At 43.2% G+C, this 20214-nt stretch overlaps 2 protein-coding genes across 2 annotated transcripts; both read left to right on the top strand.

Annotated features, from left to right (window-relative positions):
• The first annotated feature begins 292 nt into the window (after positions 1-292).
• On the top strand, positions 293-11160 carry LOC102699778 (kinesin-like protein KIN-7E, chloroplastic). Its single transcript, XM_040523350.1, has 25 exons — positions 293-868; positions 962-1059; positions 1662-1751; positions 2261-2313; positions 2467-2532; positions 2613-2666; positions 3424-3483; positions 3619-3697; positions 3921-3988; positions 4156-4212; positions 4336-4440; positions 5043-5147; positions 5273-5380; positions 5448-5594; positions 5839-6021; positions 6864-7034; positions 7736-7972; positions 8426-8566; positions 8709-8834; positions 9082-9132; positions 9229-9276; positions 9363-9587; positions 9922-10593; positions 10750-10839; positions 11070-11160. Exons 1-25 carry the CDS (start codon positions 459-461, stop codon positions 11088-11090), a joined length of 3465 nt encoding a protein of 1154 aa, XP_040379284.1. The 5' UTR covers positions 293-458; the 3' UTR covers positions 11091-11160.
• A 5859-nt stretch (positions 11161-17019) lies between these two features.
• LOC102699501 (zinc-finger homeodomain protein 8-like) lies at positions 17020-18267 on the top strand. The gene has a single exon (XM_040523650.1). It carries the CDS (start codon positions 17181-17183, stop codon positions 18027-18029), a length of 849 nt encoding a protein of 282 aa, XP_040379584.1. The 5' UTR covers positions 17020-17180; the 3' UTR covers positions 18030-18267.
• Positions 18268-20214: the final 1947 nt, after the last annotated feature.

The following is a 20214-nucleotide window of genomic DNA, read 5'->3' as shown; positions in this document are numbered from 1 at the left end:
GTGCTCGTACGATATACCAAACGCTTGGTAAAAGAATGGAACCGTGGCGACTTCGTTTTCAGAACAGCAGATATTCTACGAAGTCAGTGCGACCGAGAGAGATTTTTCACTGTTGTGTCACTGGTCCCTGCAACGACTCGCGACTTTGGAAATATAGATTACCGAAAAACAAGTTGCGGGCGCTAGGTATTGCGATCCCGATAAAGACGGCGGTAAGCACACCACCGGGTGGTCAAACCCTCTCAGAAAACTTCAGAGCTTTAGACCAAACGCACCAAAAAGGGCGGCACAACCAAATCGACAAAAGAAGGCCACGGCGACCGAGGCGGGCGCCCTCCGACTCCGAGGAGGAAGACGACGCCGCCTGAGCTAAAGCAAGCCCACGAGCGCGCGCGGCACCTCGTGCTAGCTCGCCCTGCTCTGCCTCGACTCGAACCCTAGCCTAGCCGACCGCCGCAATGTCATCGTCGGCGTCGAGATCGACGCGGGCCAGCATCTCCCCATTCCGGTCCCGCCGCACGTCGGCGGGGGGCGGGGTGGCTCCGCAGGCGACGACGGGGGCGGGGGCGGGGAGGGCCTCGTCGGGAGGGCGCCCCTCCACGCCCTCGTCGTCCTCCTCCGCGCGGCCCGTCACCCCGTCGTCGTCCTCCGGTGGCAGGCCCACCACCCCCTCCGCGGCGTTCGCGCGCCCCACCACCCCGTCCTCCTCCGCGCGCCCCGCCACGCCGTCCTCCACGGCCTCCGGGCGGCCGACGACGCCCTCGTCGGTCTCCTCGAGGGCGGCCGGGAGGGCGCCTTCCGCCCCGGCGCTGGACGCGGCCAATGCCAAGGAGAACATCATGGTCACAGTCCGCTTCCGGCCCCTCAGGTGCACTTCTGGTTCAATCGCTTTGTGCTATGGATTTTCCGTTGGTTTTTTGGGTTTTGGGCGTCATAGTGTTCTGCATGTTTCGTGGTGTAGTCCTAGAGAGATCAACAAGGGGGATGAGGTGGCGTGGTACGCGGACGGCGACAACATGGTGCGGAACGAGTACAATCCGAGTATCGCCTACGCTTTCGGTTAGTTATTTTCAACTCATCTATAAAACATTGTTACATTGTGTAGTGCGAAATGATGATAAGCGGTTGTGCTCCAGAAAAAGGAAGGAATAAACCTTAGATATGGGTAATGGGATTTCCTTTTGGAAATAAGGATACAACATCCACTTGGCAATCAAAGCTGGCTCTATTGTGGAATTGAGGCATACTGGAATTAGCATTTGTCAGTTTCAGCGGTAGATTGTTAGTGTGTTCTGGTAGAACAACATAGAAAAAACAACTCAGGCTGTACATCGAAAGAATGACAAGAAAGCATTGTACCTATATAAAATGCTTACTTTGGTTGGCCAAGCTTGCTTTATAGAATACAAGATCAAGGGCATCAGATCATGATGAAACTTGCATGCTTGTTAGTGCAAGTGCACCAGGCAGTAATAGGTGAATTTGAGGTCCTACTACTGCTGCAATAAAGTTAGTAGTGCTAAAAAGCCAGTGAGCTGTTGTTATGATTTTGATATTTTATTCCCAACAAAAGGATGATAGCTCTACATTTTACAACTAATGATATGTCATGTCTCTGCAGTTTATTAAGCATTTCTTGTTGGATGCGTTTACATTTTCAGATAAAGTCTTTGGCCCTGCTACTACTACTCGCCATGTATATGATATTGCTGCTCAGCATGTTGTAAGTGGTGCCATGGAAGGAATCAATGGTATTTTTCAAGTCTCTTGTTGGTTTAATACTTTCAAACTGTAAGTGCAAAGTTAGCGGACTATGAACCACTCATCGTTACATAGCTATGAGCATTTCCCGTGGGATAAATATCAGGATTTCCAATGCCACCTTTTCTCCCACCTCTTTGGAGAAACAATCTTCCAAGGCTGTTGGGATCAGGGCCCTATGTAGATGATTTTTTTTTTTGTGTTGGTAGGATAGATTACAGTTACAGTGCTAGGAATGTAAGATCGTAGCATTTTACCTGAATACCTTAGCTTATGCAGTCAGTCAGAAGTCATCATTTTACCATTCCATTCCTATCATATGTGTTATCTGGACCAAAAAAATGGGATGTTATAAGACATATCATGATCCTGGCAACCTTGGCCTCTACTTTTGGTTAGGACTTAAAGCATTGGTTGTTGCTGATGTTCATGTTTTTTACCTTAATAATCTAGTTTATGTACTTTATTCAGTTCGATAAATTTTCTCTGTTCCTTGTAGGCACTGTTTTTGCATATGGTGTAACTAGTAGCGGGAAAACCCACACCATGCATGTAAGTCTCGATACCATCTCTCCTCTTTATTGAACACAAGAAATCTCTTTATTGTTTATCATATAGCTAGTATCCTGTTGTTGTTTTATGATTACTGCTTCAGTTTCAATAAAGAACTTCCTTTTACAATAAACCTGGATCACCTTTTTACAGGGAGAGCAAAAATCACCTGGAATTATCCCATTGGCAGTGAAGGATGTTTTCAGCATTATTCAAGATGTAATTTGTTCATTTATTCAGTCAGTTAAGTTGATTGGGATTGTATGTATAACAGTATTTTATTCTTTTGTTGGCCTCAGACACCTGGACGAGAATTTCTTCTGCGAGTTTCATATCTTGAAATATACAATGAGGTGAATTTTCTTGTCAAGTGACACTACTTTGCAAAGATATGTCACCTACTACTTCCGAATGTATACATTTCTGGGTTATTTAGCAAGATTAAGATTGAGAAGAAAATACTATCATGCCCCTTAAGAGCAAGTTCAATTGTATAGCCAATTACTAGCTCCAATTCATCTATAGTTAATCTAATAGCCAATTCGTACAATAGTTACCTACAAAACATATACTACTATGACCCACCTATCATACACATATTGTGTCTTGGAGTTCGTGCTGTAGCTGGCTACAAATATGTAGCTCACTGCTTTTCTCTCTCCTCTCTTATATCCTTAAAATATGTTTATAGCTGACTTATAGTCTGCTATTGTACCTGTTCCAATAAATAAGGAATGGATGGGGGTGGAAGGGTAGGTGGGATTAAATAGGAAGAATCTTGAAAGAAGTGATTGATGGGACAAATAATATCATGAATAGTGATAGAAATACCTATATTTTGATACAAGATTCAAATCCTATAAATACCTACATTTTGGAATGGAGGGACTTACTCCCTCTGTTTCATATGAGAAGTGTGACTTTTTCAAAGTCAAAACTTCTTTAAGTTTGACCAAGCTGATGCTGAAAGGGTTACTGATGCTTTTATTCAATTTCAGTCACTAGGAAATTAAAATGTTATAATGTGATCTATATCGACAAAAATATGAATTTGATGTCATGTGATTCATAACTCGCATTCACCCTTTTGGTTTTCTTTATCTCTTCTAGGTTATCAACGATTTACTTGATCCGATTGGACAGAATCTCAGAATTCGAGAAGATGCACAGGTATCTAGCGTCTGTCGCAATACATTTTACGATCACACAACCATGTCCATTTCATTTTTCTCATTTCTGATTTCTCCTGGAGAAGTGTGTCCTCTAACCAATACTCACCGTACCCTCATTCTTTTATTCATTCAGGGAACTTATGTGGAAGGGATTAAAGAAGAAGTTGTTTTATCACCTGCACATGCACTCTCTCTGATAGCATCTGGCGAAGGTTTGTTTCTATGTACAGCACATCCTCTTGTTTCCGTCGAATTATCATTAATTGTGCTGAAGGATTTCTTCAGTTACATGGAGATAATTTCACATGTTTTTCTCATAAATTTCAAACCTACAGTATAATCTATTCTCCAAGAATGCATACATCTTTTATCTCCATGTGTGCACACCATTCTTTTTTATTTGTACTCAGCTACTTGTGTCATTGTTTTCTGCAGAGCACAGACATGTTGGATCCAATAACTTCAATCTTGTCAGCAGTCGGAGCCACACTATCTTCACATTGGTACCCCCTCTCCCTCTCTCTCTCTCTCTCTCTCTCTCTGGGTGGTGGTGTTTTGATCTGAAACTCTGCCGCTTCTCCTAATGAGACCTTGTTCATATATGCTGGCTTAAATACACATAGGTTTTACTAATGTAGGATTGCTTAACTTTAAAGTGTTACCCTTGCAGACAATTGAGAGTAGCCCCTGTGGTGAGAATGATGAAGAAGTCAAATTGTCCCAGTTGGTAATCCCTCTTTCCAGTGTACTTGTAGTTTTGTTTCATTTCAATCATATTAAGTAATTTTCTATAGGTATTTAGCATCTGATAACTTGGTTGAAATCTCTGGTGTCTTCATGCTCTTTTCAGAATTTGATTGATCTTGCTGGGTCTGAGAGTTCCAAGACTGAAACAACTGGATTGCGACGCAAGGAAGGCTCATACATAAATAAGAGTCTGCTCACCCTTGGAACTGTAAGTATTTGATGCTGTTTATGGAGTTCCTTTTTGAATGATTTTATTATATAAAAGATTATTTTTACTGCCTATTTCATTGGGCCTTACCAACTCTGCCAGGATTAACTTGCATGGAATGGATCTGTTCTCAACCAGACACACTATTGCCTTTTTCCATGCAATCTTTACCTGATTATTAGTTATATATATATTCCCTCCTTCCCAAAATATAGCTACTTCTCCACCTACTCCCTCATCTCAACCAATCATAACTATCTCATTCAGTTTCTCCACCAATCAACCAATCACAACCATCCCTCATTTAATTTCACCTCTCCTTAATCCCCATGAAAAACTTTAGCAATGCTTATATTTTGGGATGGAGGGAGTATTTTATTAATTCCAGTAGGATTCTTATCATGGCTTGAAAATGCTCAATGCTCCTTTCAACTGATTGCAACATCCAAAATGTCCATTTGAAAAAAAAAACTGCCATGTCAAACAGCACTTTTGTCCTCAAATGGGATTAGCTTTCAAGAAATGATACAAGATCTTCACATTTTTGTTCATTTATTTAGCCACTCTTCTTGTGCTAAGTTAACAATGGAATTTTTCTGCAGGTCATTGCTAAACTTACTGATGGTAAGGCTACTCATATTCCTTATCGAGACTCAAAACTCACACGCTTACTTCAGTCCTCTCTTAGTGGACATGGGCGCATTTCTGTGAGTGATTCTTTTGTAGTACTCGGTGAAGTTTCCACATATATTCTGAGTTCCCACATAGTTGTGGGGGGCCACAAACCTAGAGGCACATATGTTTCTATATTCTGAATTTATCTATGTTACAGCTTATTTGCACAGTTACCCCTGCTTCCAGCAACAGTGAAGAGACACACAATACATTAAAATTTGCCCACAGGAGCAAGCATATAGAAATAAAAGCTTCTCAGAATAAGGTGAGAATCAATCTGCCATAAGGAGCTTAATTGCTTTTTTCTGATGTCTGTGGAATTTTCTTTTCAGATAATTGATGAGAAGTCCTTGATAAAGAAGTATCAAAAGGAGATAACCTGCTTGAAAGAAGAGTTGCAGCAACTAAGACGTGGTATGATGGGAAATGGGTACATCCTTCCAACAGATCAGGAGGATCTTGTTAGCTTAAAACTTCAGGTTTGTTTTTTTACATCTTCATCAGAATGCAACAGATAAGTTAACTTTTATTGTTACCATACATGATTGCTTCTGCCTCACATGTTTATATAAAATACAATTCCATGTTGGATAGCATCCTAGGACAGATAACTTGAATTCATCCCTTGTCCCTTTGTACCTGAATTAGTTCTTTCCATTGTCTTGATGACTATTGTCCCATCCAAAATTATCAGTTTTATTTGTCCCTCTTTCTGTGTGGTAGCTTGAAGCTGGTCAAGTGAAACTCCAATCAAGGTTAGAAGAGGAAGAAGAAGCAAAAGCAGCATTGATGGGTAGAATTCAGAGGCTAACAAAACTGATATTGGTATCAACAAAAAGTTCTATATCCTCAAATGTTTCAGGAAAGGCCAGCCTTCGTCGACGACATTCATTTGGGGAAGATGAGGTTTATAAACCAGGCTATTTTTCCTTTTTTTGTCGTCTTATTCTTTTAATTCAGCTTAGATCAATATCTTTGAAGAATTACCGCAAAGTTTTTTCTCGAAAAAAGAATTAGAGCAGTTGTCCTAGAAATTGAGAAATAGTGCAAGCGTGGAAAAATATGAATATATGATAGTGATGTCTCTTTGCTGATATCTCTGATTTTCTTATCATGTTAATTAAATTCTTATAACAAGTAGTGTTGGGACTTGGGAGGATATGATGTGATTTTGTGCCTCACCAATTGCCACTTAATACACAGCCTCTTCATGTGCAGAGTTCTTTTGGCACTGTAATTTAGCTAGAATGGTTTTCAAGATAATAGAAACATCACTATATGAGGGTGATGTTTTGGTACATCATAACATCCTCACAACTACCCAATGATATCGTGAGGGAAGACAGTTCTAAGAATACATAATATTCTTAGATATTGATAGACTGAAAGTAGCATGTAAAACTACATAGTATAAAAAATGAAGAATGTATCAAACTGAATAGACAAAAAAAATGTTCTATGTGCAACAAGAACTGACCCATTCTTAGACATTATATTTAGCCGATGTGGTACTATGGTAGGCATCAAACTGAATGGAACGTGAAAAATTGCTATATGTATATGCAATGAGAACATATTTTTAGCTTGAATGGTTAAATATTAAAGTAATTGGAATATGGAAAAGTGCTTGTCAAATTTTCAACTGTTCAATATGGTACTTTTGGTTTTGCTGCAGAATTAAGCACTATTGCATAATTTGTCTTATGTTTGTATTGGAGTACCTATTCTGAAATCCAATCCAATTGCAGCTTGCTTATTTGCCTGATCGGAAGAGGGAGTACTCCATAGAAGATGACGAAGTTAGTCTTGATTCAGAGTTTTCAATTGAAGGAAAACTTGATTCTAACAATCCTGATGAGTCACTTAGGTTTGATAGAAGGAATCGCAAGCGTGGAATGCTTGGTTGGTTCAAATTGAAGGTGATTTTCTGGATTATAAATCAAATGAAGATAGGAAGTTTATGTTGCTCAGTTTTTTTTTGTGTCATTTTGGTTATCCATTTTCTGTTTTCACCTGGCATAGGGTTGCAACAAAGGACAATTCTGCCAGTATGACTTTAAAAGGGAGATTTATTTATAAAGATTATAGGTGGCTTTGTTGGAAGTGGTTCGGACCAGTCTATCATAAAACATGGAATCATCTACATATATTTTATGTGTGTCATGTATAATTATTCTTTGTCTTACTTGTAGGATGTGAATTTCATATGCAGCTTCCAAATTGAATGCTACTCTTTTGTGCATGATAACTCTAATACACTTATTAATGAAAATTTGAATTTCGAGGTTGGTCATTCAGCCTTCAGTTGAGTTCTAAAAAACCCGAGTTTCATGGGCAGCTTTGCATGTAGGGAGACCCAGATTGTTTTATTTCTTTGTTAGTAAGTTTATGTTATCATTTATCTCTCGATACGCATTGCACGGACACTCCGCTAGTACATTGAAACATTCCCACTTGTTTGGTTCTGCCAACTTCCCAACCGCTATTTAGTGGCCATACAGGTTGATGAGTTATCAAAAAATTCTTAACTCAGAGTAATCAAGTACAGAAATTTATCTGAATTAATACCTAACATGGTAACTTTTTTGAATAGTCTAACATTGTAACTTAACTTATGCAGAAGTCAGATCAATTGGCAGGACTATCACCTGGTGTGGACAGTGAAAGCACAGCTAGTGGCTCACCTTCCTTTGCTAGATCATCGCAACAAAAACACCTGCTTCTTGACCTGAAGGATGGTCGAAGGAAATCTATGACTAGGAAAGGAGATGATCCAGCACTTACTGATTTTTTTCCAGAGAGGACTCAAGCAGGTGACTTATTTAGTGCTGCATCCAGAGCACGGCACCATCTGCCGGTGAGTCAGGTTTCTGACTGGTACACTTTCGTGAGTTTCACCTCTATCTTAGTCCATTCTGCTCCCCACTTCATATCGAGTTATTGACAATTCGATCAAGCCTTCCCTTGACCAGTTGTTTGGGCCATTGATAGAGAGATCCTTGCTGGAGGTTAGTGCCTTTTTGTGGGGTCCTCCACTCTGACCTTCTGGGTCTGTTTCTCAGTGAGAGGCTGAGAGCAATGTACTTCAGGTTGCGGGAAAATGTATTTAGGTCATATGCTGATATGATTTTTAGTTTCCAAGTAGTGCATATCTGGTTCTGAATTCCAATGCCTTTTGTATTCTTTGCATCACTACCTCAGGCCAGAAGCTAACTTCTAACCATGTTAATTTGTCTTGTTCTGCGTGCTACCTATTTTGGTAGGTTATGCTAAATTGATTTTGACACTGACTGACATATTACTTTTATAGAGTGGAACAACTATTGTGGATCAAATAGATCTTCTTCAAGAGCAGGTCAAAATGTTGGCTGGGGAAGTTGCACTTTGTACAAGCTCACTCAAAAGGCTATCAGAGCAAGTGGTGAACAACCCTGACGATTCACAGATTCAGGCAAGTCTATGTCATAATTCTTTCTGAACTTGCTCGGCTAATTTTTGCAAACATGTTTCCTAGCCAGCTTATTCAGCCTCAACTTTAATACATTTTAAAAGGCACTTAACTTAGCATTTTTCCTTTTGTCACCTCTCTGCAGGAGCAAATTGAAAAGTTGAAAAATGAAATTAATGAAAAGAAATCGCATATACGTGTGCTAGAGCAGCGTATGGCAGAATCACTGGAAACTACTGAAGACCCAGTTATGAGGACCGAAATGTCTCAGGTAATAGTTGTCAAATAGCTACATGATAATGATCCGGGAGGTTTAAACCTCTTTGATTGGCTGGTGTCAACTTTGTATATTGTTTGGCAATATTTAGTTGTGTTTCCTTTTTAAGTATGTCTACCTTTCCCCCTTTTTGTCTTGTGCTCCATTCTATGTGCTGTTGGTATGCTAGACTATTTTTAGTTTTTTATAACCATTTTATGTCAATGATCGGAATATTTTGTGTGATCTGATGTTTTCACAGACCTTTTCAAAGTTGAGCACGCAATTGAGCGAGAAAACATTTGAGTTGGAGGTTTGCTCTAGTGTACATGTTTGCTAATGGTTATTTCCTTATATGATATTTGTGTTGGCCTAATTACCACTCATTCTGGCTGGATGGTTTGTGTAGATCATGTCTGCAGATAATAGAATCCTTCAGGACCAGCTACAAGCAAAGGTGAGCAGAGAGTGGGAGTTTTATCTAATCATTGTTCAACCGATCAATTTGGTTTACTTTTTTTTTGTGTGTGCGCGCTCAAATAGGTATCAGAAAATGCTGAACTTAAAGAATCAGTTGCACAACTGAGGCAAGAAATTGATAATCTGTTGAAGACTGCAAAAAGTGAGGATAATGTGGCTAGTATGCAGTCAAGTGAGCCATCAACTACAAGCAGCAATCCTAGGGATTTGACAAGTCATGCAAACATGTCCTCTAGAACAACTGAAGATCATATTGAGTCTCCATTGAAATCTCAAGTGCTCATGCAGGTAAATTTCATATGCCACTTAGGCTGCGTTTGGCAGCATGGATAAGATATCTAATTCCCCTTTTTTTTCGCGTGAACGCTTCCCGAACTGTCAAACAGTGTATATTTTGCAAAAATTTTCTATAGAAAAGTTGTTTAAAAAAATCATATTAATTTATTTTATATTTTTTTAATAATTAATTAATTAATCATGTATTAATTTATTACTACGTTTTTCGCGCCAGATAACTAACCCACTCCCCCCTTCCAGCTGAACGCGACCTTAATTTATCACTGAAAGTTTCTGCATCCATCTTTGATTATCTGCTACCTCAACCAACAAATCGGTTGTGCAGGCTGTAGAAATCGAAAATTTGAAGCTAGACAAGCTGAGGTTGGCAGAAGAGAAGGATGGGTTGGAAATTCACAGTCAAAAGCTGGCTGAAGAATCATCCTATGCTAAAGAATTGGCAGCAGCTGCTGCAGTTGAACTAAAGAACCTGGCAGAAGAAGTTACGAGGCTTTCTTATGAAAATGCAAAGCTGAATGCAGACTTAGCTGCAGCGAAAGAGCAAACAAGGAGCAGTATCCAGAGTGACACAAAACGCCGTGATCAGGAGAATGGAATCTTCGTAGAGGAGTTGCAGAAAGAGTTGGTGGCCAGCTGTCAGAGGGAGGCTGTGTTAGAGGACACATTGTCCCAAAAGGCCCGAAGAGAGAATGAGCTTCTCAAGATTATTGACGATGCAAAATGCCGTGAGCATGATTTAGAAAATGAACTAGCAAACATGTGGATGCTTGTTGCTGAGCTAAAGAAAGAAAATTCTCAGGAGGATTTGTTCGAATTTAAAGCAACACAAAACGGCTTTCATTCATCAAAGACTGATACTGCCAGGATGATGAGTGAAATGGAAGCTTCAGATAATAGGAACTGGGATGGCGTCAGTTCTTTTGAAGAAGCAAAAATGGCATACAATGTTCAAAGAAGGCGCTGCAAAGAGTTGGAAGGCATCGTTTCCAGATTGAAGGTGATCCAAATTTATTCACTATTGGAAGTAATTATTCTCATGGCAAGCTAGCATCTCTTTGGTCCACAGTTTATTTTTTCTTAACTATATGCTGAAATGCACCGACTTAGCCTTCATGCTTCTGCTCTCTTATGATTCAAATGTGAACATTTTCAGGGTGAGGATCTAAGAGGCTTAGATGTCAAAGTCCTAGAAGAGTTACAAAATTTCCATGTAGAAGCGTTATCAAGGATTTGCCAAGAAAAGGTATTGTCTATTTTATGTTAATGTTCCTTACCTTTTGGAGCTTCTTGCCAACTGGATTGTCCCACAGCTTCAGCTCACGCGTGAGGATGAACAAGCTGACCGCTGATGTATGGAGATATGCTAAGCTTGGACTCACACACGCACACTAGCTCTTGAAAATTAAAATTGTGGGTTGTTTTTGCAAGTACCTTTCTCCCCCTGTTTTGCTCATCTTCATTTGTGCTTCACAGATGGCAAATCAGGTGCTATAGCAGGGCGCGAGTCTCCAGGTAACAGCTTTGCAGGTGCCCTACACAATTCAACAGCTGACGCTGATCCATTCACACCACACAATACTGCAGCAGCCGAAGGAACTGACCATTCTAATGTGCTGCAACAACGTAGTTAAGCCATCTGGGAAAGAAAGTTCAGTATAGAAGTGGAATGTAGTCCTGCGTCCTGACCAGCAGCCCCTCCTGCTAATCCGCACGCTGCTGCCCGCCCCCTTGTACAGTTCATTTGACTGGGCAGGGCAGATCGTAGCACGGTGACTCTATTTACTTGGGTACGATTGACGCCGAAGGCGTAGCTAACCCGGACATTTTCACATTTTCTTGTAAAGACAGCCGAACGGACTGGGACCGTAGCTTTTTTTTTTTCGCGTACTCGTAGTTTAGCCTGTAGCAAAGCTGCAGTTTGGTAGTACTAGTAATAGACTAGTAGTGCTAGTTGTAATTTGTGTTGATTTGTTGATGTTTGAATAGCGTATGCATATACTACTACCTGACAACGTACTTAAACGTGGCATTGACTTAAAGCGGTTCAGCCGGGGACCGTGGTCTCGCCGAAACAGCAGTACGGGTCTCCGGTTGACGAAGCGTCGGCTATACGGATAGCGCGACGTGACAGCTCGTGATCTCTGCACGAATTTGGCAGAGGGGTAGGTGGCGGTTGCGTCGTCCTGCGTAAGCAGACTCGCCCGTTTCTGCGAGCCGGGCGATATGGACTCCAGCCTGCCATAGCCCGAAGAAGTCTCCTTGTAATGTCGATGTAGAGATCGCCATCCACGTTATTGACGATAACCAGCAGTTTGGTTAACCTGCACGATGTTAGCGTAATAAGTAACAAGACGAGGTTCAGCGACGCTCGATCGATGTGCCTTTTGTCGCAAAGGTCTTCCGTTCACAAACAGAAGGCGCGTGAAGATACAACCGAGGTTCACCGTGCACCGGTCAATCACGGTGTCCTGGTGATTGGTACCTGGAAATATTTGCTGATGAACGTTGATTTTAAGCCAGAGACAGACAGGGCAACAAGATCGTATCATGGTGCGCCCTACCCCGCCGGTACTCAGCCTGATCTTTTCCGGACATGAAAAGTAAACCCAGAATATGGCCTTCCTCAGAGACCCAGCACAGTATTTTTTTTATGTTCGTTATTATAAGTTAAAATTAGAAGTTGATTCTGAGGTTTTATTTTTTATTATATTATATTTTCAGTCGTTGTTCTTAAAGTATTTTATTTTTATAAGCAGGTACGTTCATACTTAACTTCAGTAAAAAAAAATAAATGTAAGTGACTCAGCAGCCATCTCATTAACGCACAAGAGAGCAATGAATGCCAAATTACACACCCAGGGCACACTGAAAAATTAGCGCTCCATCATTGTCGCCGCGTGTAGTACTCGTGTTCTAGCCAAAGGAGATGATCACCCCGGAGTCCCAAAAACATTGCAGATCGTGTGCCTCGGAAAGCACCAAGCATCCAGCATTGCAGCACACAGGCATTCCATCAGCGGAGGAGGAGGAGGAGGAGAGTGGAGACGGGAGCGCGATGCAGAGGAGCAAAAAAAAAAAAGGTCCAGTTCCATCTCCATCATATCACAGCGCCCTGGAAGAAAAAAACCCACGCACCATAGGAGAGGAGAGGGAGCAGGTGGCGAAATGATTCTCGCGGCAGCTTTTTGATCCGAACAAGCAAACAAAACCGAAAGCTACTCCACTCCACTCCCTCCCCTACTCCACGCTGCGCGCCAGGCTAGAAACCCCCAGCTGCAGCTGCTGCAGCAGAAAGCGCGGACAAGATGGGAGCTGCTGCTGCTCAGACGCGACTAGACCCTACGCCTCCCCGTCCGTCTCTTGCATTGCATTGCATTGCATGCTGCCATGCATGCCGCTGGCCCCCGGCAATGCTGCTCCCCTCGCTCTGTCTCTTCCATGTTTCTTTTCCCTTCCAGCCAATGGCCATTCTTCTCCTTGTTCTTCTTTCTTTTTTTTTTCTTTCTGCTTGCTCGTTCACGGCATTTTAGGGTGCGTTTAGAATTAAAAAAATTTATAACAAATGTCACGAACGTTAGTCGGAAGGGAAGGGGTTTCGGACAAATTACGATTCCGCCAAGAAACTGCTAGAGGATTTTTTTAAGTCTAATTAATTTATCGTTAACACATGTTGTTTATTGTAGCACTATGGCTAATCATGATCTAATTAGACTCAAAAGATTCGTCCCATGATTTCTCACGTAAATGTGTAATTAGTTTTTTTGTTTCATCTATATTTAATTCTCTATTTATCTGTGAAAAAATTCGATGTGATGTATTTAAAAAAACTTTTTTAACCAAGGCGCCGATTATACGGCAAATTTTTGGGGGGGAGAGGTCAATCAACATGAAATATTAAATGTAGTCTTATGACAAAAAAAGTTTTAGATTTCTATGAGTCTAATTAATCTATAATAGCATATATTGGTTACTGTAGCACTTATGACTAATCATATACTAATTAGGCTTAATAAATTCGTCTCACAATTTTCCACATAACTGCATAATTAGTTTTAATGTTCATGCGTATTTAATGCTTCATTTAAACGTCCAAAGATTCGATGGGATATTTTTAGAAAAAGATTTTGGGAATTAAACAGTAACTAAACGGGGGGCATTTAACTTTTTGCCACTTTTAGAAATAGCACCTAACATATCTGTCACCCGCTGTTTATGACACATGTGACCTCATGTGTGACATATGGACATATGGATCCAGTGACAAATATATTAGTGCTATGATAAAAAGTTAATTATTCTCGAAACGGGGCCTTAATTTTACCGGTTGAATTTTCATCCGCCCTGTAGCTGCAGTAGACTGTAGAGAGAGATACGTCGAAAGAGAGAGAGAGAGGTGTCACTGTTGTGTCGGAAAAAAATATTTCACCGGAAGGAAAAGCGGCCATTCCGGACAGGAGAGAGGACGACGTGGACGGGGCGGCAACGCATTAATTGCCGGTCCGATTCCATCAACTGCCACTGACATCATCACGCGTCGTGTTCGTGTTCGTGCTGCGTGTTCATGATGTCCTTCCGAATTCCGATTCGCTGAAAGCTCACCGGCCGCCATGGTCAGCGAGCGAGCGATGCAAAGCAGCCAGCATTTGATAGCCCACCAAACTCTCAACTCATCTCCTCCAAACCCAAATCTGTCCGTCCCTGGTCCTGAACTCCATTTTCAACTGAATAAATCAGGATTAGCCTACGACAGTAGAGGATTCGAAATCTGGTGAATCCGTCCATTGATGACATACTTCATATGAATGGAGATGAGGTGAGACGACATTAATGGCGATATCGCTGGGGTGGTACGTCAGAATTGGATAGAGTACTAGTACTACGGCTCTTAGTGCTACCTCCCTCCCGTAAAGACATTTTTATCTTCTCATATTATAACTGAGACAGATACATTATAACTTAATAAATAAAAAGATAATTTCATCGACAGTGCGGAGCTAACTAAAATTAAAGTCTTTTTATACTGATATAGTTCTCTATATATCCTTCCATATAAGAGTTTCTAAGCTGGTTTTGAACAAAGTTAAGAATAGAGAAAAAAAATAGTATAGTACCCTCATCACTATCGCGAGCGGAGGATGGTTAGCGGTGAAATCGAAGAAATTTAATTGGAACATGCTAGTATAGCCGTGTTTGTTTGTACGATGGTAAGTTAACTTGAACCGGCACATAAAACGTATTAATAAATTAGTACATGATTAATTAATTATTAGTTATTACAAATATAAAATAGATTAATATGATTTTTTTATTAACTTTTTATAAATTTTTTTTGTGAAAAATATAGTATTTAACAGTTCGGAAAACGTGCGCGCAGAAAACGAGAGGAATAAGTTAACTTAAGGGGGTGAACGAACGCGGGCTAAGAGCAAGTTCAATAGTATAACCAACTATTAGCTCTAATTCATCTATAATCAATCTAGTAACCAATGCATATAATAGTTACCTACAAAACATTAATATATGCTCTCACATGTCATACACACATATCGTTTAAGAGCTCGTGCTGCAATTGACTAAAAATTAGTAGCTCATTTTCTTTCTCTCTGCTATTTTTTTAAAATATATTTATAATTGTCTGGCTTATAGGTATCGGGTAATTTATGTGATAAGCACCACGGTAAAATTCTAGTATTGTTAAGACAAATTTCAAACGGAAAGGCACTACACCTCGGGTCATGCAGCGAAATCTGTACGTGTCACGGATATCCTCTCCCCTTAATTACTCCTGCCATTAAGCACTGTAGCAGCGTCAAGAATTCGAGATCGCCCCTTGCCCCCCAACCACGGTGCCCGCACTGCTGATTGATTGCGCCGGTAAGCATCGTGTGATCAGCTTCAATGGCGCTGTGCCACGGTGAACCATAATTATATTTCTGATTGCGTTTCGCTGAAACCGCTTTCGTGAAACCACTGGATGATTTTTACACAAAGAACGGCAGACTTTAGATAAATTTTTTTACCTGAAATTTTAATTTTGTTGGTTGTCGGCATATCGACGGGAGTAGTTTTTACCTCTAAAATGGTAATGTGAACCCTGGTGATGAGCAGTAACAACTCCATGCTTAAAAAATAAAGAAGCTAAATAGCGTCCCTTTGAATCATAAGAATGAAAAACCGGATAAATAGAAAAAACATAGGATTCTGATAATAATTTAAGTGTAAAATAAATGATTACAAAACACAACAAAAACGTAAAAATGACCGTTTGATTGGACCATAGGAAAACATAGGAATTTAGAGAAACTTAAGATGCATTACATAAAAATTTTATAGGGTTTCGTAGAGTTCATTTCTCTGATTCAAAGGGCTTTGTAAGAAAAGCTTCTATAGAAATAAATTTATATAAATTTCCTTTGAATTAGAGCCTTATTTCCCCAATACTTGGGTGCTTCCCTTGTTTCTTTTGCTTCATTCTAATAAGAATGTAACCAGTGGCACGAGCCGCAGAAGATTGAGGGGGGGGGGGGGGAGCGGGGGGCGGGGGGCAAGGACAATCTCCGCCGTCCGACGGATCCCCACATCCCGGCCGTCCGTGCGCGCGCGCGCACCTGATCCGACGATCGCAGCGGTGCGGCGCGCGGCGACTACACGGGCACGTGGTGGGGCCCCGACCGTGGCGATCAGCGGGGCCCAATGCCGGGACGACACGTAACACTGCTCACCGTCTTGTCCCGTCAGCAGCCCCGTCTCGCTCTCACGTGGCGGCGTGGCGCGCCTGCGAGGTCCTCGGGACGTCTCCTCAGCCCGCCACGTGGCAGACCACCGCTTCTCACCCGAAGACACAGAAGACAGCCATTTTTAAGCCACTGCATCAACAAAGTTAAGCCCAGTGTTAGTAGAGAGTATACCGCCCGTCACAGATACTTCTACTAACCAATCAAACAATATTTTGAAGATTAACGAAAAAAAAACTTTGACACGGTCACTAACTACTGGCAGACCGAACCAATCAATATACACGCTGAAAATCTTTCTACTTATATTACTATAGTGAAATAAAACTTACTACTGAGTACATACTAGTATATGAGTGGTGGTTGAGCACTTGAGCATTTTGATCGACTGCAAAGAAAGTTTTATGTTTTTTGATGCTATTAATCCTTAGCCCATTTATGATCGGAGAGAGTATAGTACTCCTTCAGCAATAAAAAAAAGGTTACTTTGACAGTTTACTGCTCTGGCTACTACAGCAGTAGGAGAGGAGTGTACAGGGTCAGTTCATGAGGGTTAAAACTGTTTTGCCGCTTGTCCAAACTGGGGTCACACTAACTAACCGACTAGCTGATTAATTAATCAGTCACACACCTGCCGTGGCCACGCATTCGCGCGCATAAAAGCAGCCTCCTGCTTGGCTTGGCCCGTCGCTGCCGCTACCAACACCAACACCACCAACTCCTCCGTCTCCTCTCTCGGATATATAGCGATAGCGAAAGCGAGTGACCCGGCCGCCGCGGCGGGAGTGGGCGTGGGCGTGGCGGGGACAGCGACGGGGTGCGCGGTGATCTCGGAGGTGCGGTCGAGGTCATGATGGATCACCTGAGCCTGGTGCCCTACGAGGGGAGCAGCGCCGGCGGCGGCGGGGGAGGGAAGTACAAGGAGTGCATGCGGAACCACGCGGCGGCGATGGGCGGGCAGGCGTTCGACGGGTGCGGGGAGTACATGCCGGCGTCGCCCGACTCGCTCAAGTGCGCCGCGTGCGGGTGCCACCGCAGCTTCCACCGCCGCGCGTCCGCGGCGGCGTCCGCGGGGGGAGTCGGTGGTGGCGCCGGGGCGTGCGGGCCACCGGTGCTTTTCCGCCCGCCGCCGGTGTCGCACCACGGCGCGCTGCAGGGCTTCCTCCCGTCGGTGCCCCCGCCGCCGCCGCAGCTCGCGCTGCCGTACCACGCCGTGCCGGCCGCGGCGTGGCACCACGCGGCCGTGGCCGCCCGCGCCGGGTCGGAGACGCCGCCCCGGCAGGACGACTTCGGTCCCGGCAGCGCCGGCGCCACCGGTTCGGGCAGCTTCGGGCGGAAGCGGTTCCGGACCAAGTTCACGCCGGAGCAGAAGGAGCGCATGCGCGAGTTCGCCGAGAAGCAAGGGTGGCGCATCAACCGCAACGACGACGGAGCCCTGGATCGCTTCTGCCTCGAGATCGGCGTCAAGCGCCACGTCCTCAAGGTCTGGATGCACAACCACAAGAACCAGCTTGCCTCTTCCCCAACCTCCGCCGCTGCCGCCGCCGCAGTCGCGGGCATGAACCCTCTCAACCCAGGCACCGGCATAGGCCTCAGCACCGGCGTCGGCGTCGGCGGCGCCGGCGACGACGACGACACCGACGACTCCCCTCCCCGCGCCGCCGTGTCGTCCCCCTCTCCTTCCCCAATCAGCGTCTAGCTAGACACCGCATCACACTGGTGCAGCCCAGCTTAGCTTAGCTACTAAGCTCACTTAATCACTAGGGTTTAGCTCTAATTTTAAACTAGCGTTCCATCCATTAGCCGCTAGTCAGTTCCGCGTTAATTAACGGCCAACCACCCGCTCTGTCCCCCGCACCGCGGCCGTGGCAGCCAAAGGAAGGGCATATCTGTAATTTCCTCTCTACTAGAAGTACTCTGCCGTAGTAGCTGCTGCATTGTCTCATCTCATTTTATTTTCAGTCGTACTGGTTGCAGTGACTAATCATCGTATCGTATAGCATTAAAACTCCCGTGGCACCGTAGCGCATTGCAACGATCGCTTCCAATCGCTACGCGTATGCAAAGGAGATCACGCCGGGATTTTTGCCCTCGCCTCACGTCGTGTCATCCGCAATGTTGCAGCAGGAGTCGTGGGGCAAAACGGGTGGGTTTTCGTTGCCGTTTGGCGGAGGGAGCTGGGAGGAATGCAGCAAGCGAAACGGTCGCTGGAGGCGGCCGGGCGGGGCGCGACAGCGCGGCGGCGGTGGAGCGGCCCGCGCTCGCGTCGCCTCGTCTCGTGGCCGTCTCATCCGGATGCAGAGCTCGTGTGATTTTTTTCTTGGCGTGGGCGCGGTGGCGGTGGGGGCGCGGTCGCGTCGCGTCGCGTCGGGCGGGCGGGCACGAGTTGTCTTTTCGGGCGCGTCGTCCCCGTGTGTGGTGTGTCGCGGAACGGGCGGATTGGATGGTGTTTCGGGTGGTGATGATGGCAATTAGGCCGGCACGATTGGGGGCTTTCGGTGCGGCGGGGCATCTGACACGATCCCACGAGGGATTTGTGTCGCGTGCTACTACGCCGCTTCGCCGTCGCCGCGGGGTCCTCTAGCCTCACTGTTTCCGGGGGTCGCTTTCCTGGGAGCACCTGTGGGCTGTGGGTCTGTCGCTCACTCGATCGAGTGGGTGTGACAGTGGCTCGTGCCGGTGCGGTAGGAGGCAGGGGTTGGTTCGTGAGTGATTTTGATTTGGTGCTTTTTGTTTTGGCCGTGATAGTGTAGTAGTATTATTGGTTGATGCAGTGCTACTCCCGGACATAAACATGTCTTGGATTCTTCACCTAATACCTGGCTTTTCTTTTCCGAAATACAGTACACTAGCCACTACTCAGTTTGGAGCTTTGACCCCGCCGCTCTTAGCAGAAGAATTTGATAGATACTTATAAGTTACCCTTATTATTAATGTGCATTGTGCATTGATATATAGTATATAAATATTAGCTGAATATTTAAAAGTTATCAGTGGTTAAAATTAAAACATCTATGGTCTAAGTAAAAAATAAACCACAAATAAAACTCCTCGAAAATTAACTCTAAATTTAGGGCTAGAATTTAAATTTTGGCCAATAACCGTAAGTACATGCAAAAAGATGAGTCAAATTTTAATTTGTAACTTAAATTTAGGATGCTTTTGAGGTATTGTCAAATCAGTTTAGTTTTAATCTTTATTTTTAGATTGTTGTGAACATGTATAAAACACCTTAACTTTAAATAATAATTTTTAATAAATTATTTTGCTTACGGTGATTTACAGGGAAACACCTCATATAATAAACCTTAAACTGTAACACATTTATTTTGAAAAGGGGTCAGTACTTTCCCTTGTAGTACTGAAGACGGCAAAGCGGAAGCCCGTATAATCCATACTCTAAAACATGTCGTGTGCACGCTGTAGGCCAAAAACCAGCCACAAACACATGCAACACGTAAGGGTGATTCTTTGTGTTTTTCATGAAAACCTAAGGGCTTATTTATCAGCGAAAAATAATTTGAGTAAAACTATTATTTATGTATTATTAGCGATCTAAAAATCAAAGTTGGAAAATAAACTTTGATAAAGTTCTCCAAAATCAGCTGCAAATTTATAAATTTAAGATTAAAATTTTAAATTTTGATATATAGGTATAAGCATAAGAAAAAAAAATACTGTGACATACAGTGGTTTGAATGTCGTTGTGGCCGGCTAGCCGTGGTAGGGTCAGCCGATCAACCAAACTCTCCTGTAGGCTCGTTCGACTCGATCTGCCCATCCGCAAGCGTGTGATGAGATCCGAGGATAAACAGTTGTCGCTTAGGGGCTGTTTAGTTTCTAAAAATTTTCACCTAAAAATATCACATTAGAACTTTAGATAT

Source organism: Oryza brachyantha, chromosome 4 (assembly GCF_000231095.2).
Source record: "Oryza brachyantha chromosome 4, ObraRS2, whole genome shotgun sequence".
Lineage (NCBI taxonomy): Eukaryota > Viridiplantae > Streptophyta > Magnoliopsida > Poales > Poaceae > Oryza > Oryza brachyantha.
Note: the sequence above shows the minus strand (reverse complement) of the source record. Positions and strands in the feature narration are given on the sequence as shown.

Bases quoted from the DNA above. Each gene is read 5' to 3' on its own strand.
- LOC102699778 (XM_040523350.1), top strand. From the start codon at position 459: ATGTCATCGTCGGCGTCGAGATCGACGCGGGCCAGCATCTCCCCATTC. The intron at 2,667-3,423 runs GTGAATTTTCTT...TATCTCTTCTAG, and splicing joins ATCTTGAAATATACAATGAG to GTTATCAACGATTTACTTGA. The intron at 6,022-6,863 runs GTTTATAAACCA...ATCCAATTGCAG, and splicing joins ATTCATTTGGGGAAGATGAG to CTTGCTTATTTGCCTGATCG.
- LOC102699501 (XM_040523650.1), top strand. From the start codon at position 17,181: ATGATGGATCACCTGAGCCTGGTGCCCTACGAGGGGAGCAGCGCCGGC.